This window comes from Erithacus rubecula, assembly GCF_903797595.1.
Source record: "Erithacus rubecula genome assembly, chromosome: 17".
Taxonomy (NCBI): Eukaryota; Metazoa; Chordata; class Aves; order Passeriformes; family Muscicapidae; genus Erithacus; species Erithacus rubecula.
This window is the reverse complement of record NC_136669.1, coordinates 12,180,371-12,204,662: the sequence shown is the minus strand read 5'-3', so window position 1 is coordinate 12,204,662 and position 24,292 is coordinate 12,180,371. Positions and strand designations below refer to the sequence as shown.

General features: G+C 42.4%; 1 protein-coding gene across 17 annotated transcripts in view; it reads left to right on the top strand.

Moving 5' to 3' along the window:
* Positions 1-24,292, top strand: part of RBFOX1 (RNA binding fox-1 homolog 1) — a 1,017,140-nt gene that overhangs the window by 258,499 nt on the left and 734,349 nt on the right. For 4 of the 17 annotated variants that reach the window (XM_079320755.1, XM_079320765.1, XM_079320747.1 and 1 more), the window contains exon 1: positions 17,879-18,013. The exons of 12 other annotated variants lie outside the window; for them this stretch is intronic. In XM_079320755.1, the coding sequence (XP_079176881.1) occupies positions 18,011-18,013 (3 nt within the window). In that variant the 5' untranslated portion in view covers positions 17,879-18,010. Of the gene's footprint in view, positions 1-17,878; positions 18,014-18,457; positions 18,577-24,292 lie in introns of those variants that run through there. One more of the 17 variants, XM_079320781.1, reaches the window with a different exon arrangement.

Here is a 24,292-nt window from a genome sequence, read left to right as displayed (position 1 = left end):
CAGTGTTGAATCCATGAGCATTGATGCAGTTTGCAGTCCCTGGAGTGACTTTCTGGGGTGTGATATTCCACCAACCTCTCATAATCCTGGTTAGATGGATTTTTACAGCATAAACAGAGTAAAACAACTTCTTATGGCTCAGACAAGAACACAAGTGCTTGTCCTGTTTCCATCCAAGAGAGCATCTGCAGGAGACTTTAATTCCTTCAGAGCATGCAGTGGGAATGGCTTCAAATCAATTTAAATTGCAAGCCTGGTCAACTAAAATGCTTTTAATTGTTCATTGGCAGCCATTCAACCTCTGATTGTAGCCAGGAACTGCTTTGGTGTGTGTTAACAATACAGAGATGTATCACAGACACAGAACAAAACATGGATTTATCACCCCAGCCCCATTGCCTGCCCATGTGAAACGTGGGACACCATGAATCAGAGTTCAAAGAACAGTCACAGAAAGTAAATTTGTGTTTTACACTGTAAGAGCCATCCATCCAAGAAGCAAGGAGTTTCCCTTTCCTCTGTTTTCATTTTCTTTCTTCACCTACAAAGTGGCAGAGGAATGGAGTGTTTTGGTTAAGTGGATTGTTTTTTGCACCATGTGAGTTTTGGATCAAGCCATTCCCTAGCAAGTCATTGAAGCTGAAAATGTTCCCTAAATATTTGTGGTGTGGTGAGCTGACCACAGCTGGCAGCTAAAGAGTGTTTCTTAATTTCTTTGTAATTAAGATATTTTAAGAATATAAAGAAATATATTCTGCTAATTTTCTTTACTTAATAGACTAACCCCCAGTAAACCATTGGAGACTGCAGAGTCTTTCATGGAAATGTCCTCATCAGTTAAAGATTAAATTAGGTCACCTTGATAACCTGGTTTGGTGAACTGAATGGGTTTGATGTCTGACAGCACCTCCCCTGGAGCTCACCATTAAAAATAGGGAAATAGCACAAGAAAATCTCCAAAAGGAATTTTGTGTCTCAGTGGATGTTTTTCCTTTGAACACAATGATGTTTCATTTTATAATTGAAATGCAGTATGTCTTTGAACTTTCAATAGCCAAGGCTATTAAGTAACAGTATTGCATTTCATTTGTTATATTACATTTTAAGTTCAGTCCATGCATTTTTAATTCTGTTTATGTCTTGAGAGCTTGCCTCTAGTGGAATAAAACCAATCAAGGACCTAGAACAGGAATTAAAATTTAGATCCTAATTCACCACTGCCCTGTGGTTCCTTTGTGTTTACTTGAATAAGTACAAGGGACTAATAAAATAAATGTAAGGACCCTCTGGAGAAAAGTGTTATTGTACAGGGTCAGACAATGCTCAAGCTCTGCCAGGCCCACCTGAATTCCCTAAAAGTGAGAGAGCTGTGCTGCAACGTGGCAGGAGGCAGAAGGGAAAGAATTGGCAAAAGAGATGGTTTCACAGGAAATCTGTGTGCATGACACCAAGAAACAAAGAAAAAGGATTGAAAGAATTGACAGTGAGGTATTAGAAATACATGTTGTAGGTGACAGGTGCTGATGTTTGGGGCACAGCTCTCCTGGGGACACTGAGCTGGAGCAGGGATGAAGGGAGAACAGGAACCTGCAGCTCCAGGGAAGGGCCAGGAGAGGAGTGGGAATGCAGGGATGAATTGGAACCTGGGGAAAAGGTCAGGGCTGGGCTGGGAGGAAGGTGGTTTAACTTTTGTCGTTGTTCCCCACCATTCAAATCAGAAATAAATGAAATTAACTTCCCCCAAGTTGAGTCTGTTATGCCTGTGACAGTAACTGAAGTGGTTTAACCTTGACTTGTGAGCTTTTCCATCTGATTTGGTCCCCTGTGCTTGTGAGGAGGGGGAGGAAGAGGGTGGCTGGGTGAGCCTCAGGCAGCCAGGCAAGGTCAGCTGAAGATGTCTTCTGCTGTGCCTCCACATGGATCTGAACCTTCATTGTTCATTCACTGCTGACCTTGCATTGCAAATTTTATTTTTGCTCCTTTTAAATCAGACAAAAATAATGTAATCCAAAGGTACAATCAGAGCTCGGTTTTGTTTCACTAGACAATTTTCAGCTAAAACTTTGCAGGTTCTTTTACATTCAGTTATTTTCTTTGTTAGTTATGGGCTCAGAATTCTGTCAAAATAAAGACTGGAAAAATGATGTCTGATTTAATATTCACCTTTTTAAAGGACAGAGCTTTTCTGAGTACAGGAGAGTTCAGGGCTGAATGTTAAGACTCAGAAATTTAGCAAGTCCTACTGTATTTTTCAATCCTGAGCACTGTTCTACATCCCTGGAATTAGAATAAGGTTGCATCTTTGAGAATCTGTGTCTCTCATTGATCATCTTTTGCCTTTAGCAGGGAGGCATTTTTTCCATTATCAGATTGGCCTGACCAAATGAAGGTTTTCACTCTAGAAAGAATTTATTTTTTTCCTTTTTCTGTCAGGTAGGCTCAATTTAAAGTTAATTTTTGTCTTTTAATGACAGGATGGTTGGTGTGATTGCTATGTGGAAGAGATGGCAAGTGTGATAGAGCAAGGCTGTATCTCAGAAACATTCTCTGAGGAGAATCTGGACTGTAATACCATCTATTATCAGGCTCTGCACTGTATTAAAGTGAGTATCTCTCAGAAATACAATGACTACTTTTCTCATGTATTTTTGCTTTCACTTGTCTCTAAGCATTTTTATCCTTGATTGTACAGGAAAGGATGATTTTTTTTTTCCCATAAGACTTTGAAGCATAGTTTTTATTTCTTCCATCTTCCCTGGTGTCCTGCACCCTGGAATCCCTGTTTGCTCCTTCCTCTGTGAGCAGAGGTGTGGGACATTCCCTCAGCTGTTTGTGGCCACATGTCCTGCTATTGTTATTCCAGTCTCTCCCTTCCCTGAGTTCTTGATGTTCTGACATCCAGATGAGTCACCAAATGCATTATTTTTTAGGTTGTTAGACTGATTTTATATGTGAGATCCATTTCAGATGCCTGTTCTGAATAGACTTGTCTGCCTTCAATTTGCCTGAGACATTGAGCAGAATTGGATTAGATGTGTTTATGGAATGATTTATCCCCAGGCTGCAGCCCAGCTCAGAGAGGGGAATTTGCAGGATGCAGCTCCTGGGGCACCCTGAGCCATCCCACACCTTCCCCTGGGACACAGAGCTCTGAATGGGCAGGCTGGGGCTGCCAGTGCCTGAGAAACCTTTTAGTGAACAGACAAACCCTTGAGAACTTGTACACAAAATGCAAAGTACTTGCCCCACCTTGCTCTCTCGAGTTTTATTCTTGAATTTGGTATTTGTCTAGAGCCAACTTTCTTCAAACTGGTTGTCAAAATGTTATTTCTAATAATAGGACCACATTAATATACAGGTATATAAACATAGGGTTGTATTAGTATATAAATATATAAAATATATTATTCTAACAGCTGCTTTAGGCTTCTTTTCTGAATTACTTTTAAAACTAATTAATGGTTGTATGCTGAAATAGAAATATAGAAAAAAATAGAAATAGAAATTAAATAGAAATGCATTTATAAGCATTTCTTGTATGTTTATATAACAGAAAGTAAATAAAAATAATTTGCTTTAGAAAGGTCTCTATTTGGCCAAATATGTGAGAGGACTAGATGGATATTACAGTGATTTTTTTTACTGTCACATTGGAAATGTAGTTCTATTGTACATTTACATTTCACTGTGCTTCTCTATCAGCTAGCAATGATCTACTTGTATTTCTGGGTGAAAACAATCAGCAGAACATTTGTTTCAGCTGTAATCAGCAGAGCTGTGCATCACTTTAAAACTACATCCACAGACAAGGAGAACTCCCTGTTCCAGTGGGAGAATCTCCAAGCTGTGTGTGCCTATGGCTCATTGCTGTGGAGGCACATGGGAGTAACACAGCTGCCATTTCTGCAATTTATTTATTTATTTACTATGCAGTATAATATATAATATATAATTATTATTAATAATTTTTATTATATTATATTATATTATATTATATTATATTATATTATATTATATTATATTATATTATATTATATTATATTATATTATATTATATTATATTATATTATATTATATTATATTATATTATATTATATTACCATGCATATAATGGAGATCCCAAGTCCAGGCTGTCTGTTTGCTGCTGCCACATGAGTGTTATTTGTAGTCAGTGCAGAGTGTGCAAGGCTGTTTTCTCTCTTGTGGGGTTGGTGCTGATGCTGCCTTTGAGGAAAACACCTCAAAGCCCCTTCCCCTTAAACTCCCCAGTGGATGCAGAATTTCCATGGTGCCCTGCTGGGTACAGCTCAGCACCAGAGCATTTTAGTGCCAAAAAAAAAGGAAAAAAAAAAAAGGAAGAATACTGCAGAAATGTGGGTTTGGCTGTCACAAATGTTTTCTTTAAATGTGACTGTGCTTCCAACAAAAGAGCCTGTATGAAAACACAGTTCAAATCTGGCAGAACTCAGGCACTGGTTTTATAGCCAAGGCCTTTCTTTAATCAGTGCTTGAAACCCGTGAGAGGAAAGGAGCCATAAAATCGATTCTAAGTAATCTTGGAAATGAGATAATAGTCCATTAATCTCATCAATATAAGCATGAAATTTTCTGCTGCAGTTCATGCCTACACATTTGTAATGAATTTATCAGTGGGAACAGGACAGAAGCCATAGGATTACTGCAGGGGTTAGTGCCTCATGCTTCCCCTGCAGCCTTTGTTCACTTTACTTTTTTTAATATATTTTTTTCTCCCAGTGGAAATATTTAATTCCTCTGTGGAATGGTGCCAACCAAAACTTGTTACTGGTTCCATAAATGGGGAATTTCTTGAGTGTGACTCAGGAATCAGCAAGGACTGGGGAGAGCAGTGACCTGCATGGTGCCACTGCAGCTGTGGCTGCTGCTGGACCAGCTGGGACTGCTGCCAGTGTCTGTCTGTGGCTCCTGAGCCATGTGTAAAGGAACCACAAGATTTTGTGACAACCACAGAAATTGTTTCCTTTAGAAAGAAAAAAATAAAATAAAAGGCAAGTCTTTCTTTGAGCAGTTCCATTTGTTAGGATGAGGTTCAAGGGCATGGTTCCTCCATTCACCTCTTGCTCTCTGAACCACCCAGTCTGTCTGGGCTGGCTACCTGCACAAACCCAAGCACCTACAGGGAACATGAATTTTGATATCTCTCATTTCTAGGAACTGTCAAAAACAGTGCAGGCTTTCAGAGAAAACATAATTTTATTTTTCTCCTTCCCCTAGAGGCATCCCACCCCTTGGAGGATTTGTCTGTATGTAACAAAGGGCAAATGCCTCTACAGAAATGCAGTTTGTGTGGCCTTGACCATTGGGATTTGCCTTCCCTGTGAGGGGGGGAGCCCTGGCACAGGGTGCCCAGAGCAGCTGTGGCTGCCCCTGGATCCCTGGCAGTGCCCCAGGCCAGGCTGGAGGGGGCTGGGAGCAATCTGGGATAGTGGAAGGTGTCCCTGCCCATGGCAGGGGTGGAATGAGATTGGTTTAAGGTCCTTTCCTACTCCAACCATTCCATTATCCTCTCTCTGCTTGTTTTCCTGTGAGCTTCTATTGCTCATTTGAGTTTTATTTTAGAAACATCCTCATGGGATGATGGCATGGGGGTGGAGGCCAGGAGCACTGTAAGGACATGCTGGAAGCATGCAGCACAATTCAACAGTGCTGAATCACTGAAATAGAGGGCAAAAAATGTCAGTGTCAGTGTTTCAGGCCAGGCTTTCCTGTCAGGGGTGCTTGTTCTCCTGAGCTGAGCAGCAGCACTGCCACAGTGGGCTCTGCTTTCATTTTTGGTAAACAGCTCCTCAAACAGCTTTCCTCACATGTGTTCATTACCTTTGGATCAGAAGCACTTGCAGCATGGCAAATATCCTATGATGCCACATAATTTTGTGCTTAATGAGTTCTTGCAGGCTTTCCCTCTGCAGCAGGGGCTGCTCCTGCCCTGGTGTGCACTGCAGACCCAGCTGAGGTGACTCTTTTGTCATTGATTATTGGGGAGGATTTCTCCAGCTGGATGCCTTCTGCCTGGTCACCATAAATTAGTTTTGTGTCACTGCCTCTAACAGCCACAACACACTGATAGTCTTTAAATGATGGTTTATATGACCTGAGATAAGATCTAGCCTTATTTTTCTGCTCTATTACTTTCAAAGAATAGTCTTTCTGTTATTAACAAGCTGTGGTAAAATAATTGTAAATTCCTTTGAAATTTATAGCAGTTTTGTTCATTGCATCTCATGAATGCAAACCCTAGCAGAATTGTAAACTATTAGTGAGCAGATGTATGTATATGCATTTTAATAATGTGATAATTTTTTCATTATTTTAGAAAGGTTTACAGCTTGAAGGTTTTTCAGAACTATTCTGAACTGGGTTGATTTTTCTGCAGCTGTATAAATATGATAGGAATTCTCTGACACTGTGATGAAGTTCTAAATTGGCTGCAAGGGCACACTCATGGCTGCAAGAAATTTGGTCTACCCTGGCAGGTACAACAAGGCAGAATGTTCTCAGACTGGAACCAGATTTCATGAAGCCAAGTTGATGGGGAATAAAAATTTATTAGGAATGAATTTCAGTAATAATTGGGCATCTTTCATCTGATTTTCAGTAATGTTCAACATTTGAAGCTGTTTAATAGTAGTTTTTAATACTTCAGTGCTTCCTAAGTTTGCAGTTGACAGTTTCCAAACGAGTAGTCAGTTGCTTTCTAAAAAAACTGTCAAAAAAGTAAATGCAGAAATTCAGTTTTACATGTAACTCCACTTTTGATTGAGGGCAGCAAATTCCTCTTGTGCATTGCTTAATCTCTGAAGGGGTTTTATTGTTTGGTGATTTGGCCCATTGGAGATTGCTTTTCCATAGCCGTGGATTGAAAACTATGAAATAACCCCAAAAGTGGTTCCATGAAGGGAGCTAGTGGTGGATTACTGGAGTACGATGTCTGACACATCCCCTCTCACAAACTTTTCACCACCTCATTATCTTCTGACACTTTGCAGGAGGTGAAGAATGTTCCATGAAAAAACAGAATTCATGAAGCCTCTTCAAAACTTCCTGGACTTTCAGGGGTGCTGAAAAGGGTGGAGCTTTCACTCTTGGCACTCAATTCATAAGAGGTGGCTTGGTGAAAAGAAGGATGTAAAATAGAGTAAAATGTAAAGGAATAAAGCTGCTCTTATGAAATTGAGAAATGAGGAAAGATGTGGATAAAAAGAAAGAGGTTGAGTGCAAGAATTTTGTATTTAAGGCATGAAAAGCTTAAAAGTCAAGAAGAGGGTAAGCAGGGAGGGATATTTTGCTGTTGTGGAAGAATTATGCCTCATTGGAGAATCTGCATAGATTCTTAAATCTAATGGGCAAAAAGGCTAATTGTTATGGAATTCATTTTACTTTGTTGGTGTGTGGGCCAGTGTCTCTTTCAAACACAGATTTAGTATCCTGGGTACAGAATGAGGACACAATATTGTCCAAAACACTTTGGGAGCCGTGGTGAGCTCAGAGAGAGGGAGGAGGACAGGGTCAGTGACACCTGTGGAACACAGATAAATGTAGGGAATTTTCAATAAAGAAGGACTTCACCTGAGCTGATTTGCACAATTTGCAATGAAAAGAACCCCCCTGTTATGAGCTCATAAACTGTTTCCTACCAGGATTCACTGCTGTGCTGGTTTTATTTATGTGATTGTGGGAGCTGAGGGTCTCCAGGGGTGGCATCTGTCAGGATTGGTCACTAGAAAAGATTTTGGGGTCTGTTTGCTCTTTCCCTATTCACTTTACCTAGCCATTTATGCCAAGTTAAGACTGAGAAACACCTTCTATAAAACACAGAACCTCTGCCTTGCATTTTGTGTACTCTGTGCAATCCCTTTGGGCACAGGGCACTGGGACATCAGTCTTTGATCCTGACCTTCCCAGCTCTGCCAAAAGGCCTGAGAATACCCCCATGGAAGTTTCTGACATGATTTCCTGCATGCTGAGGAAGCAGTTCATAGGAAATGATCCAGTTTTTCTGTGCTAACATGGGAATCTAAACATAGCTGCTCATATGGCAGTATTAAATGGGGCGTGAATGAGAAATTCAGGAGGGGAATCTCACCAAAAATTTGTACTTTTCTGCATCTCAAATCAATTTCCCAAATTTGTGTTTTCTGCATCTCAAATCAATCTCTGTGTGTTTTTCATCCTTTCCTGCCTAATGAAATCGATGGTTCTGCTGCAGGGTTTAAAATGAAGCTGACACCAACTCCTGAAATGCTGCTGAAACCAATGGCCCTTGCACAAGGTCTTTGTTACTGCTGGCACAAGGTCCAGAGTGTTACATCTATTTTATTAGCTGAGCCAAGTATTTACAGCACCATGTCCCCAGATTCACCAAATCCCAGGAAATGCAGGTTTCCCATTTCCATTCTATTCAGTATTGAAGAAAGAAGGGAGGAGAAATCATGTTACACACACCCATTTCTCAGCAGCTACAAGGGAAATGTTCTCTTCCATGAAGTTTTGTTTTTGTTTAAATAGTGCTGGCGGATTTTAAATGTGTTTGCTGTAAGAATACACCCCAAGCCCCAGTTTTATATGTTTCTGGAGACTTTACCTAGGAATCCCTACACAGGGGTCATAGCCCACCCCTTGCCAGACTCAGGAAACATAAAAGTTTTGAAATGCTTCTCTAACAAGAAAATATTTTCAAATATAAGTTTTTTGGGGCTTTTTTTGGCCAGACATACTCATACAAACCATTATCTTACTCTGCAATTAGTCCCCCTGCAATCAATAAAGGGCATGGATTAATGGAAGAAGTACTAGAAATATTTTAAAGGGATTAACATTAATGGAGAAACAGATTATCTTTCTATCAAATGAGGTTAATAACCAAAATCAGTAGTGGCCCCTCACAGTTAGTCACAACCTTGCAGAGTCTACTAGAGATTAATCAAGTGAGTCTTTGTATAAAACCTGTAGAATTCTGAGAAGGTTGAGGGCCCTACCTCTCATTCTGAAAAGGATCAAGTCCTTTGGAAACTCTTACTGCTCTGCCAGCCTGAAAACCTCATTTCCTCCAGGAATGACTTGTAACCTGAAGGTTTCTGCAGCTGCAGGTGCCCAGTTGAACTCCCACTGAAATTCCTGTTATCACAGACCTGGCCAGCCTGTACATCTGCCTTGTTCACAGTGTAAAATTACTACAGGATCATTAACACTTTATCTCATAATTAAGTTCATGTAGTAGACTTGAAAAGAGAGTATTTTTTTCTTGACTCTATTATATAAAACCTCATAATTGCTTAATCCCTTACAATATTTAAAGCAATTAACACGTGGCCCTTATTTGCATAAAGGCAATTGGCAAAGGTGGTTTGGAAAGTCATCTTAAGCATCAGCTTGATCTGGGTATTGATGTGATATTTTCTGTAGTCATTGGCTGGCTGAAAATACATTTTAGAAGACTTTCTGCTGGTCTCAAAGCACTGAGGGGGGTGATGTTGCTGCAGGATGACTATTGCCCTTTGGCTCATTATTTCAACATGATTCTCCCCAAAATTCAGTTCTTTTAGAAAAGCAGCTACAGCTGGAATAGCCAGGGCTGTATGATTTTCCTGTTATTGTGTGTTGGTGTGCTGATTCTCTTTGTAGGCACAGGTGTCTAAAGGAGTGCTCTCTGTTGTTTGGTTGGATTTTTTCAATTAAAACCTTTGGCACAGGGATGATTCTCAGATTCCTTCCACACATGTCAGCATCTGGACAGCCTGAGGGTTACCAGTGGCTACCTGGAGGCTAAATTCTCACAGCAGTAGAAGAGCAAGTCTGTTGTAATTTATAATTTCTAAACCAATGAATTAGTGCAGTGAATGGCCACAGTTTTCTGTGCAGGTGCAAGCTGGTCCATAAGCACAAATCCTACACCTGTTTGATTAAGGTCTCAGTGTGAGGGTAGAATAAGCAAATTATAAATGCTTACTTTGGGTCACTTTCTTAGAAAAGTTTTTCTAACAGATTATGCAAGGGTAAAGTGTTTAAATTGCCATAAAACCTTGTAAAAATCTGCTTTGTTTAAAAACTCTATTTCTGTAGCTGTAGCTACACAAAATAGACTCAGTGCCTATCCATGCAGAGTTATTTTTCATTCCAGATTCCAGTGAAGCATCAGTGGCCTCCAGCATCCCTTTGTCTCAGCCCCCACTGCAGAGCAGTTGGCATTCACATCGTGGGTTGAAAGTCCACATTAGACCCAAAGTCCTGCAGATCAAGTGGCTCTTTTTTGGTTTTTCCAGTGTTCCAAGGCCAGGCTGGATGGGGCTCTGAGCATCCTGGACTGTGGAAGGTGTCCCTGCCCATGGGATGTGATGGTTTAAGGTCCCTTCCAACCCAAAGCATTCCATCATTCTGTTATTCCATGTTCTCCTAGGAGTCCTGGCCAGAGTGCTGCCAAGACACTGGTGAAGATGGTCTTTGTGTTTTCTCTCTTGTGCAAATTTAAAATATTTGGGGTTCCAAATGATGTAAAAAATCTCATTAATCTAACCCACAATGCAAAACCCATGAAAACCCCAAAATCAGTAGTGCCATGTCCCCCCTGCTCCCTCTGTACTTTATTTCAGGTAAATCTGAGTGATGTACTCCCCTTGAAGAGCAGAACATCAAAGTTATTCAGTTAAGAAGAAGCTTTTTTTGTAACAGTTGCATAGCCAAAGGTCCCTGTGAGAAGGTTTTCCTAATAATTGTGCAATAAAGAACAGAAAACCTTCAAAAGTGGTATTTCTAGGGATTGTATTATTAGAAAGAACTGATATTTGAGGAGCTTTAGTTTATTAAAAATGTGCAAGAACTCCTCTGTGTCTAGTTCCATGCAAGGCTTAGTGAAAGGTTAGAAAATTAGCTCCTGTGTGCTGCTTATACAGCTGGATGGATGGAGGGGACTTTACATTTCACAACTTCTTGTTTCTGACAAGTTCCAGTGAATTATTTATGTGGCCACTTATCCTGTAGAGATGGAGCTGAGGGAACAAACTGAGTTCACAAATGCTACCAGAAAGCCTTCAGGTGATAAGATGGAAATGGATCTTGGTCGCTGCTGATCTCAAACCTGGACTGGAATTTGTGGCCTGCAGATGAAGGGTTTTGAGACTTACATTTTTCATCTCCAACTTGTGAATTTGTGCAGTTTATGAACAATTCATGAAGTTCTATTTATCTTCAGCAATTGCCTTATGAATCAAGGGTTTAGCTGGAATAAGATAATCCAGGAAATAGTAAATTTCAATTCATTTTTATGAATCTAATATATATTCCACATATGAGAGCAGAGATGTGAATACATTAGTGATAAAAATACTAGAAATAAATTACCTATTTCTGTAACTGTAGTTTAACTCCAAGAGTCAGAGATTTTGGCAGATCTGATTTTTGCAGCTCTTGGATTTTCTGGGAGTTTCTACCCTTAAAAGTAAGTGAATACACCTCTGCAGGTTCTTTCCTCTCTCTTATTTATAATGGGCCAACTGACAGCTTGATTCTTTATCTAAAGCAATATGGATTCACAAATAAAAGGTTTGGAAAAAATTTCATTATTTTCAGGGAATAAAATTGTTGTTGATGACACAGTTTTAAATCTTTTCTCTGCTACAAACATAGAATCATGTCTGATGCTAGGCAAGTGGTTTTCAATTATATTAGTCCACATTCCAGGATTTGGGATCTTCAGTTCTGGGTGAAATCCAAATGCTGTCAGGGTGAGGAGCAGATGATAATTCCAAAATCCAGGAACTAATGAACTACAAAGACTTGCCAAAAACTCGGTCCAGGGGATTGAGAATCAAGTGGTCTTCACAAAAGCTTTTCTCAAATTCTGTCCCCCAGTATTTCAATTAACTCTGCAGAAAGGAATTATAAATTCTCTATAGTGTAAATGCAGATGTCAGTCAATGAGTTCCTCAAATTTAGGGCGAAAAGTCTGAGGCTGTGGTGCAAATGTTAGAACTTCCTGAGGGTGTCACAGTGCCACTGTGATCAGCTCTAGAAAGAGTAAAATGCTAAGTCTGAAGGTATGGAAAAAATACCACCAAACTCTACAAATTATTCTCCATGAAATATTTTATTAATTGTGGCACGATCAAAAAACTTTGCACTTGGAGAAACCATTAAATTTGTCAATCCTTCAGTTGCTCTGAATATTGCTGTGGCAATGTAAGAATTAAAGACATTTCACAGCACCAAACAGACCTGAATATCTTCTTAAAAAATTGCTTAACTGGGCTCTCCAGCTCCTACAGGAATCATCACTGGGCAGTGACTACTCCCTCTGGTCCTCCAGGCTCCCACATTTATGCCAAGAGCTGCAAAGCCCCTTGTGCAGCATCTGCAGTGTTTGCTTTCCTTTCCAAGTCACAGCTGCTGCCAAGAGCTGCCATCCCTGCTGGCCAGCAGGGAATTCCTCAGGAACCTGGCTCTGAGCTCACAGCCAGGGGCTCTGGGGCTCTTCACAAACCCAGGGAAGGAAACCAGGGCAGAGCTGAAAAGAAGGGAAGGGGCTGGTGGCATCTGGAGGTGGCACTGGATTTAAATTTTCCAGAGTCCTGCCCTGGTTGCTTCAGCAGCAACTCTCCCAACCACAAAGGAGAAAAGATTGATGTCATTGCTTCCAACAATTCCTTTCAACCCTTCCAGAGCTCTGCCTAAATATAAATGGAAGTGGAAACAGCAAGGGAAGCACAGAACCTGATGGTGTTTAATCTGTGGAGCAATCCCTCCTCACAGGCCAGTGAAAAGGCAGAAAGGTCACCCAGAGCAGCCTGACCTTTTTACCACAGAGAAAGCAAGGAGCCATCAGCCCTGTCTGAGCAGCCCTCAGTCCCAAGGCACTCCCAAAATAACCTGGAGACAGAGCAGATGGATAAAAATCAGGAGATGCCAGGGAGCTGGGCATGCAGTTGCTTCTTCAAGATGTTTCTTTGAGTGAAATTGTACATATGCTATAAGTCAGAGTCAGGGGAGAGGAAAATTACAACTCCCTGGAGAAAGGAAAGAGATTAACATTTTGTCACACGCAAATAAGTGGGGAACTCGAATTTATAGATATGTAGATACAAGCACATGAAGATATTGCTATTAGGGCATTAAAAATAGAAGTATTATCTTTCTACTCAAAGATTCTACTAAATAGCTATGAATTTATAATTAAGTAATGTTAAATCTCTGTGAAAATGAAGTTCATTTTATTATGTATGACTGAAATCTGAAACCTAAATAAAAGTAATAACTTAAAAGTATGGGCCAAATATCCCAGAATTATTCTCTACATCAGAAGAGGTAGCACCTCTTTGTTCTGTCATGGAGATGAGAGCATTAATCTATTCAGATGCCAGTATTTGATACATAAATTCCAAGCAAATGCCAAATTCAATCTAACCAGATTCATTAATCTAACCCCCCTACACACACAGTGCCCCAGTCCTTATCTGCTCCATAGAACACACCCTGCAGAAAACTGCTCTAGACACTCTAAATTGCCAAGAATTAAGAATTTGAGAAACCTGAAGTTAAGCTAAACTCCCACACCATCAGAACAGCACATGTACAGAGTGCTACATATTTAGTTTCATGTTCATGTGTGTTGAAGGTGGTTTGTTCATTTCCTTTTGTTTGTGTGTCCTTTTTGTCACAAATTCCAAGAATCCAGAGAACACCTGTCCCCAGATCATTTAAGGCTACACTTCCTGCCAGTGTCCAAAGGTCTGACTGTCAAGGGACTATTACCAAGCTTTGTACCAAAGCAGAATTTTTCTGGAGTGTTTGTGACACATCTGCCACCACCACAAACACTTTCCCTGAAGCTCACCAGTTTTACTGCAAATGGTTTCTGTGTTCCCTTGCCTCTGGTAATGGCCTGAGCAACCTCCCCCAGAAGGAATAAATCACAGTGGACATGTTGGAGATGTTCTTTGCTGCAAATACAACATGAATTTTTAAAGCATTAAATGTATATGTACTATTTATATCTTCCTCACAAATACACAGGAGCTTTATTTTTAAAGACTTTAAATAAATTTTTTACTCCCTTTTTTTTTTATTTGATACAGCATCTACAGCATTGACTTAGTCTGCTGTTCAGAACAATTATTTTCTCCAATAAATCCTCTTTCACCTCCAATTCTTCTCCCACATACTACAGGTCTGTGTTCTTGAGATCTCTTGGTTAGAACAACCTCAATTGCCAAATCTGGAAATAAACACAGAAAATATTTCACTGTAAAGGAAAAAAGGTTTCCAACTTTAAGAAAACATGAGATAGGCTTTTATTCAGAAAATAAATTTTTAAAAATATTTTAAGAATTAATCCCTGACTGGGAATGTGTTCAAAACATTGTGTTTCAATGGAGACATTTGCTGCTTGCCCTTTTTTTTTTTTTTCCTCTTGTCATGGATAATTCACATTAAATTGAAAATGTCTCCTTCTGAGGCAACTTTTTAAGTTCATGACTTGACAATTATACTTTAGTTTGTGAATTTTCTTTATAAGTATTTCCTACAGAAATGACTGAGAATTGTGGCTTTACACAATTACAACTTTGGGGTGGAATCACCAAAACTATTTTTGACCAAATGCTTTAAATGCTCTGTTTATTCCAAAGGTGAATAAATAGCAAGACACCTTTCTGAAGGTGGTTCCTGTGGAGGAGATGCACAGGCAGGGACATTTGGATTCATTGTGTTTAGGAAAGGAAATATTGTAATGCCTGGAGCTCTGGAGCACAGACAATATTTGGGTGCTGGTCCCTGCTCTGCCACGTGAGACTGATGCTGCCCCTGCTGCCTTCTCTCTTTGCTCACAATTCCTCTCCCCTTTCTTCTCACCCAGAGTTATTTTTTCCAGCAGAACTTTAACCCCAGCTGGGAGCTCTCTGTGATACCCACGGCAAAGTTTGGAGAATGAGGGAGCTCTTTTAAGAAAGATCAGACTTGCAGTTCAGGGTTCTTTCATGTGAGGGGAACAAAGGGAAGACAGATGTGAGAAACAAGCCAAGGGAACCTTTCTGACAGGGCTGGTACAAAGGGAGAGTATGGAGGTGTTGAGACTCCAAAAGACAAGCTCTCATGCAGTCACTTAGCACACACCTGATTCTCTAATCAAGCACAGATCAAAGTAACCAACACCTGCACCTGATTTAGTTTTAATCCTGTGAGTAGTTCTCAACACTCCACTGAGTATTCACTGCTCAACAGGAAAGCTTGAGAGCCTAAAGAAAACTTTTTATTAAGTCCACTTCATGAGATTTTTGTTCTTACATGAGGGATTTTGGTTTTGCTTATTTGTGTGAGTTTCAGCTGCTTATTATTTTAGCACATTTAAATAGTTTTGATTTCTTCATTCTAGAGACTGACAGCTTTGTCCAGACTAAGATAGACTACAGGCCAGGTTTGGAAAGAAATTGAGATCCCTAAAAATTTTTGCATTGGTGCTGCCCTGAAAGTCACATATTTGATGAAGAGAAAGGAATTCTGGGCTGTTTCAGGTGGGAAGAAGGAACTGGATGTCCTTTCCTCTCTTGCTGTGTTTCATAACCCTGGGGCTTCATGGACATTGAATGTATGGGCAGGAGAACCTGACTGCTCAGAGTCACCCAGTGGTCACCTCTCTGTGAGCCAGGATTTAGCCTAAATGACCTAATGGCAACAATTTCACCAGGAAATTTCACCAGGAAGAAAGTTTGCCTCATGCTATATCAGCATATATTATCAAAGGGTAGATATTTTTTACACGGGTGTTTCAGTGGTTTTTTGGGTTTTTTTTTTAATTAGTTCAATCTTTTAAAACTGCTGACAAAGTAGGAGGTATTGGGCCATATGGCAAACTTATTGATGCACTCAATAATATTTAATCAAAATGTTGAAAATTATTTTCTTATTAGAGGACCTAAATGCACAAATTAAGGAAGAGTTGATGAAATGTTGCCATCCTTGGGTTTCCTTTCTACCAGTATCACTTTCTCATAGAGGGATTAATAAATAAGGCTTTAAAATATCTTAGGCTGCAGAGTAATCAGTTACCAACTGTAAAATAATCTTTCAGTGATTTAGAGAACTTCAGTGCAATGTTTTGACCTACAATTTACATTTGTTTGGCATAAGCCTCCCATTGCCTTCTCTGTGTTGGTTTTGGAGTGAATTGGAAGGCTGAAAATAAAAATGAAAAAAACCCACAGATCTTTGTATAAACTTCATAGGACATACATTTTGAGAGAATCTCTTGGGATAACTTGATAATTTAAGTTTGGATCCTGAAAATGAATCTTTGAGTAACTTTGTACCTGCCAGTAATCTGACAGATTTTACGAGGTGGAGTAAAATTTCCCAGCCATTAAACACTGTTTCATGTTTGATAAGGAAAGATAAATTCTGAAGTTACTGTAAAAAATTATCCAGCTTCATAAACTGGTGTGCCTTGCTAAAGGAACATTTCTGAGCAGTTCCACTGAGTTACATATTTAGGGGATCCAGGATCACACCTCGGGCCTTAAAATAGCAGCAGAAATAGGCCAAGCCCCAAATCTGTCAGGAGAGGCAGAGGGATACAGACATGTGCTTTTGAGGTACTTCTGTACATGAACCATGTGGGAACTGCACTTCAACTTACAAAGACTTGGCTGCATTTATTTTCTGCACAGATGAAAAAGTTTATAGGGAGATAATTCATATAAAGTTTTTTTTTTAAGGGACCACACGCCTATGATTTAAAGCTTGCCTCCTCGTTATCACCTGATTGTTAACTGCTTTGCATTTCCATCTCGATGCTTTAAAACAACTCCCTACTCCTACCCCACAGGAGGCAGCACATCTGTCTGATCCTCACACTTCCCATCTGTAATTGATGCCAGTTACATGTTGGAGTAAGTCTCAGAGGCTTTAATTTATTGTAGCTGAAGGTTGAGCAGCACAAAAACGTTTGATCACTACAGACTTAATGCCTAACGTATTGAGAAGGACAAGGCAGTGTTCTGGCAGGTCTTGATGGTTTTTTTCCCCCAAAACTTTCTCGCCAATAACTGCTGTCAGCTTCATTTAACACTAATTCACGCCTTTAGGAATGCTGCGAAGCTGTTCTCGTTAGGTGAGCATTAGAATTCTTGCAAGATTTGGTTTCCTTTGGGGAAGAGGAAGGAAGCAGGCAGAGATGGCTGGGGATCGCCAAGGGCATCGTTTCAACCAGCGAATTCCCCGGTGCCGCTTTGGTGTGTGCTCGCTGCCCGCTCGGGCTGGGGGAGGGCGCAGCTCTGCGGGACGAGCCCCGGGGATGCGAAGTTGCAGCCGGGAAGGTTCCGGCCGCGGGCATTCCAAGGCTCCATCCCCAAGGATCCGTCCATCCATCCCGAGGATCCGTCCCCGTGCGGGCGCAGGTGCGGGCGGACCCCGCGGGTTCCCGGGCGCCGCCGCGCGGCCGCCAGCGCCGGGCGGGGCCGCGCTGGGAGCCGGGAAGCCCCGCTGGGAGCCGGGGAGCCCCGCTCTGCCCCCGGACCCGCTCCGCGTCCCGCATCCCGCCCCCGCCGCCGGGGCTCCCCCGCCGCTCTCCCCCTCCCCGCCCCGCCGGGCTTGAAGGTCACCTCCGCCCGCCGCCCAGCCACTTTCCGCGCCGGCTGGGAGCGGCAGCGCCTCCGCCCCGCCGAGCTCCGCGTGCGGCCGGTGCGGGGCTCCCGCCGGGCGGAGCGGCGGCGGAGCCGCCTCTCGCCCCCTGCTCTCCCCCCTCCGCCGCGGCGGGGCCGCCCCCGGGGTCTCGCCGCCGCCCGCCGAGGGCCCCGCTGCCGGAGCGGGCGAGCCCGGGGGGAGCCGGGCGGCGGCGGGGGGCGCGGCATGCGGCGGTGAGCGAGGGCGGCGGCGCTGCCCGCGGGAAGGGGCTGCGGCGGCCGCGGAGCCGCGTCCCGCTGGCACCTGCCGGGGCCGCCCGCCCTGCTCGGGAGAAGCGCCGCGACCCTTCGCCTCCGCTCGCCTCTTTATGGTGAGTTGGGGCCGGGGGGGCGGCAGGGCGCGGGGCGCGGAGCAGCCGGGCAGGTGCCGGAGCATCCCGGGCAGGTGCTTGGGCATCCCGGGCAGGTGCCGGAGCATCCCGGGCAGGTGCCGGAGCATCCCGGGCAGGTGCTTGGGCAGCCCGGGCAGGTGCTTGGGCATCCCGGGCAGGTGCTTGGGCATCCCGGGCAGGTGCCGGAGTAGCAGGGCAGGTGTGCGGGGGCTGCGGCCGCCCCGCTCCGGAAAGTTCCCGGGGCGCCCCCAGAGTGCCCGCGGCACCCCCAGAGTGCCCGCGGCCGGAAAGTTCCCGCGGCACCCCCGGAGTGCCCATGGCCGGGGGCTCTCGGGAGCTCCGGGGCTGGAGCGGAGGGATGGATGGACGGGTGGATGGATGGATGCCCGCGGGCACGGTGCCGCTCCGCTGTCTCCTGAGAAGGGCGGCACGGGAGGTGGCTCCCAAACACAGGGAGCGGCGAGGAACATGGGCACTCGGGGCTCTGCCGAGTTGCTCGTTGAGAGAGTGCAAATTTTTAACTGCTGGGAAACTACCTGCCTGTAAGTCCCCGGTATTTGCTGATTTTATTGGCGATTCATCAGAGCGTTTTCTCCTGCATGCCACTGTCAGGGACAAAATGCATCAGTGTTGCCTCGGTACCTGCTCGGTGCCGGTGCAGTGACACCGTGCCGTGTAAGGTGCCCGGGCAGCTCCTGTCGCAGGGATGTGCTCCTCAGCAGGGACAGCGCTTTGCTCGGGGACACGGGCTTGCGATGTGAGAGTGGCACACGTCGTGCTCTTGCAAAATTTGGGATGTGGCTGTTGGACACTGAGCTGCCAACTTAGCATGGTTCGCGCAGATGGTGAAACGAATGTGGTCTGAAGTTTGACTGGAGTGATTCACATCAGCGAAGTGTGAAAGATCTTGTCCAAATCTGCAGCTTTTGTTTATCTACTCTGTGAATTGCAAATGTGGTAGAGTATGTTACATTCTGGAGTAAGTTTGGTGTTGACTGGTTTTTTCACTTTAAATAAAATTCAGCTTATTTAAGGCGAGATGGAGCATAAAACACAGCAGACGCTGCTGATGGTGTCCCAAGAATGTCAAGTACCTTGTTTCACTTCTCTAGACTCGATGATACTTAAGAGAAGAAAGATACTGTGTGTTTCATTTGTCGTTCGGAAGTGTGAATACAGTTGTATGCATGGGCTGTAAAAGTAGAAGCAAGGTTTCATCACTCTGTGGTAGAGATTGATGACAGTGGATGAATTGCAGTCTAAAACAGAGCTAGCCCTCATAATCAAATAATTAAGTTTTAGAAATCAAATAGTCAGATGTTTGAGAAGTTATATATTGGGAAGGGTAGTAGGGCTGTGTGAATTTTCAATAGGTATGTCAATAGATCATTTAGATTTCAGGAAAGTGGTTGATATCACGTGCTCCAGCTATCAGGATTTTAGTAGTGATTTAGAGCAGGTATTTTAAATTGATTTTTATTTACTTTTACTAGAACATTTTGCATTACTGGGCTTTGAGGAAGCTATTTTTTAATGTAGAAATTCCGATTATAGTCGAGATCTACTTGCTGTCTTATGCAGGCTTTGAAGGCTTGGCTTCCCAACTCTCATTTACAGTTATTCTTCTGGCAAATACATCAGACAAAGGATCCGGCATTTCCTGAAATGAAATCTGTATTTCTAATGTCAAGACTATATTTCTTTTCTTCTATTAATACTTAGCTGAGTAACAGTAATAGAGCTGACAAATGTAATGAATAAAATTCACAGTGTGTTGATGATTTTTATAGTTCTTGTAATTGAAGTACTTGGTGTCCTTGACGTGATAAGGATGCTGCTGTGGCTTTACAGGGCACCCTTTACTGACAGAAATACTGTCAGGAGTCAAGTGTTGGGGAAGAGAGTGGGGCTGTGGGTCCTTGTGCATGATGTGCTCCATTCCCAGCACAGGAGCTGGGAGCACACGTGGGGCTGCCAGGTGCAATTCCCAGCCCTGAGAATGGTCCCAGGGATGCCTGCACAGGGCACACTGATCCCTCCTGGCTGTGCTGCTGCTGCTGCTGCCCAGGAGGGCAGTGTCATCCTGGTGAGTTTGGAGAGTGTCCTTGCTCCCTGCTCAAACCCCTTGAAGTTAAACACAGAACAGCAAGGCCAGGAGGGACTCAGCCACTGCTGTCATCAGTCTGTGCTCCTGCCCAAGGCAGAATCAGCTCCTACCTGTGTCATCTCTGATGGCATACTTCCTGTACTTTTTGTATTCCCATTCTCCTCTTACTTTTCTTTCTGCTTTGCTGTCTTTTCCATGAGTATTTTTCTACTTGGTAATGCTCTTACATATTACTTTCTAAAGAATCTTATCTTTTCCCCTGCAAACTCTCCCTCTGGTATGGCCAGTCAATCTCTTTCAGTATTTTTTTCATTGCTTTGTGGGAGACCTAGTGCTTCTTTGCCAACTCTCTCTCTCTCTCTCTCTCTCTCTCTCTCTATATATATATATATTTATATATATATATATATATATATATATATATATATATATGCTGGATTTACCAGGTTTCTGCCTAGTTTTTAGGAGGAATGTAGTGGAGATAGTAGCCTTGCTCTCTCTTTGTGCAGACAGGTAAGCTTTGTTCAGGACCAAAGAGCTGTTCAGTATCTGCTTGCACTGAGGGAGGTTGAGCAGCTTGGAAATAGAGACTAATGGCTGAGTTTAAAAATTCACCATTGCTAGTTTTTCTACCTTGTAGTTTGAAATGGCACAATCTGATTTTTAAATCTAACTAGAAGCATTATATACCTTAAAGGGTAGAGCTACTAAGTGCTGGCCACAAGAAGAAATATTATTTACAGCTATTGAAGGTATGGCTGCATTAAGCATATTGTTGTCTGAAGGGCGCACTCGTCTGAAAAAGATGAATCCTATGCAATTAAGAATAACACTACATCATACTACAGCCTGGGAGAATAAATAGTAGCTGAACAATGTGTTTGTTTTATGCATGTCAGAACTCCCTCTACTTAATTCTTGGATCTTGACTCCTTCCCTTTTCATGTGGGAGATGGGGATCCTCTTGTCTCACACAGCCTTGGAAAATAGAGTGTGAACACAACTGAAGAGTTAGGAAACAAGAAAATAGGGCTTAAAAGAGTGGCAAACAGAAAATTTATTAGGGATCCTGACTGCTTCTGGTCTTGGTAGGGTGAAATCACAAACATCTGTAGCAGAACTTCTGACAACTCCATTGAACAAAACTGGAGCTGTACTATTTCCTGAGAGCAGAAAGCTCCTGTCTCTGAGGATCTTTTCCTAAGTCATTAATGAGAAGTCTTTCTTAAAAAAAAAATACCTTTTTCTTGCTCTTTGTTTTGAATTCTTTGATTAGTTGCACTTTCTTATGAGTAGTTTTGTTCTTTTATTTAAATAATTGAATTTTCCAGTGCCCATGGTTATTTTTGAGTGCAAGTCCTCATTCTGGGGAGCATAATGCTGTCTCTGACACTTTATGTTGAGCATTCTTGCAGATGTTATCAGTAGATAGTGTTTGTATCCCCTATTCTGAAGGTCTGCTTTAATGATGAAAAACTGCTTATGAATCTCTCGGTATTTATTACACTTTCCCTTCATAACTATTATTTTGCTAAAATTTACTGTGCCAGAAATGACAACTTATTGCAAATTAGATTTTTTTTTGTGTGTGTGTGTCCTTTAAGTTGATGCAATAAAAAGGGGATGCAATCTGAAAGGAGCTGGCAAATCCCTTGTGGGATGCTGGAGTTTGTGTAATTCTGTGGAGAAGGGAGGGGTGGTCGTGTTGGAGTCACAGGATGGGTCACATCTGGCCAGCAAGCAGCATGAAGGGCCAAAAATAGGCTTCTCATCCTTTGAAATACTATTTTCTGCCAGGTAGGTATGGTTTAATGTTTCTTTTCTTCTGCTCCAAATGTTGTGCTTTGCAGAGATCCTGTCCAGAAGGAAGAATATTTTTAAGTGATGTTATTAGGGAGTATTCTGAAATCCAAGGTGTTTTGTGAGGTATTGATTTGGCTCATTTCAAGGGGAAAGAAACTGCTGGGTATTTTGTAAGGATGTATCTTTCAGAATTGGTTAAGTGTCTCTACTATAGGATTGGAACTCTGTAGCAGTTTTGTCAAAGCCAGTTAAAAACTCCAGAACATTTTGCAACTTTGGCTGCAGTTCTCAAATCCCGCGTTTTGACAGCAAGATGTTTCTGTGCTAATAGCTGAAAGAAACACAGCAAATATGAATTTACACTCAGGACCTGCCTCTGCCACTCAGTGCCCCAAAATTCAGATAACTCCCAGGAGTGGGAAGCCACAGACTGGGAGTGTGTGACTGCAGGCAGCCAGGGAGGGTGTGCAGAAGCAACACAACACCGTTTGTGTGAGCAAACTGAGACCCATTAAAATAATTGCCAGTGCAATTGGGAAGGTGTGAGGGAGCACGGTTACAGCAGGGTGAGCTGAAAGCTGGGCTGTGCGAAAGGGCAAACATGCACAACTGAATCACCTGAAGATAAACATCACAGGGCTGGCTGCAGGGCCAGGTTCAGCTGCCTGGGACCAGCCTTCAAACACTACAAATACACAGATTTTCTGTTTGCAACACGCTTGGCTTCCACCCTCCAGTGCACAGCCCCTGGCCAGGGAAGTTTAGGGTACAGCAAGAAGAGGTTGCAGTGCTAAAAATGTGAATTTCAATGATGCAGCCTGGAATACACTCCAGGCATTGCTGTGTTCAGGCTCCTCAGGGTTAAAGCAAAGGCAGTGAGAGCTGGAGTTGCACAGTCACACCCACAGAGTATTCTGGGTTGGGAGGGACCCACAAGGATCAAGGCAATTCTTATGGGAATGGTCCACTGGGGAGTTAGTGCCTCTCAGCTTTCTGTGTGTTCTGTACTTCTTAGATTTGATAGTTGGGATTCAAACTTTTTTCTTTACTTTTGGGGCTTTATTATTCACTTTTCCACTGGATTTTTTCCTAGAATCAAATAAAGTGTGAGTGTGTGCTGACCAATTTTCTTGATGAGGACACCCATAATATCTTGCTGTCCTGGCTCCTGGTTCCATCAGTTTTGTAAGGATTTTATTGTCTCTGAGTTCAGTCTTTGTATTAGTTGTGAGCAGACAATATATGATAGAGCAGTAAGAAGCTGGCCTGAAAATACTTTTTTTTTTTTTTTTTTTTTTTTTTTTTTCTTTTAAGAAATTTGGGGAAACTCAAACTTGAAACTTCCAGCTCTAAAATCATATTGTTTTGAAGGTGTGAGTGTGTGAAAATGTGGGAGGAGGAGATTCAAAAGAATGTTCAAACAAAGAAGTGCCACTATTTCCAATTGAAATACTCCAACAGTTAGAGCAGTTGTAGGGAAGGTGGAAGAACCCCTGTGTGGGTGGAAGGAAAGGTGGTTGTGTTGGACAGTTATACTTCTGTTAAAGGAAAAAAGTTTTGCTGTGTTAATGAACCCCATCTTCACATGAGATAAAACACTCAGTCCAGGTGTGCTGCCCTGGTGGGAAAGCCCAGTGCAGGTGCAGTTTCTTTCCTTGGACTTGGCTCATCCTGTAGTCTGGCCTTTGGGTGTTTTAAGGCTTTTTTTATCTTTCCTGCAGCTTCCACATGAGAAACACATGTAGGAACCAATAACACGTGAAATGCTGTTTTCTTACAAAACTGACAGTCTGTTTTGCACCTCAAACAGATCCAGACCCTGCATTTCAAAATAAAACATTGTGTAATTGTCTTGTTGTTTTGAAAAAAGCTACCTTTTCTCTGTCTGTTCAATGATTAATGGCAGTCATCTCTCACAAAAGGGGTTTGGCTGGTGAATCAGCATTACTCTTCCTCTGGATGGCCAGTTCTTGAGTTTCTGCTTTTATCTTTTAATATGTTTTGTTAAATAGGCCCTTAGGTATCTGAGATTTTTCACATGTTGTAGAGGATTGGTAATTTATGGTTTGGGGAGAGAGAAATTAGACAAAGTTGAATGGCACTGATCCAGGAAAAAGGCTTGGTAGTCTCTGTCAGAGCCAATATTGCTATCTTTGTCTGCCCTGTTCATTCACTGTTTTTGTAGTTAGCATTCATTCCTAAATTAAGGATTATGCAATATTATGGAGATATTTTGTTGAGTAAATGATTTTGATTGTAAATAAAGAACCTGTAAACATCACCTGTATGAAATTGTAGAATACAGTATTAAACACTGCTTTCAGAATAACCTTTTGTCTTCGAATGGA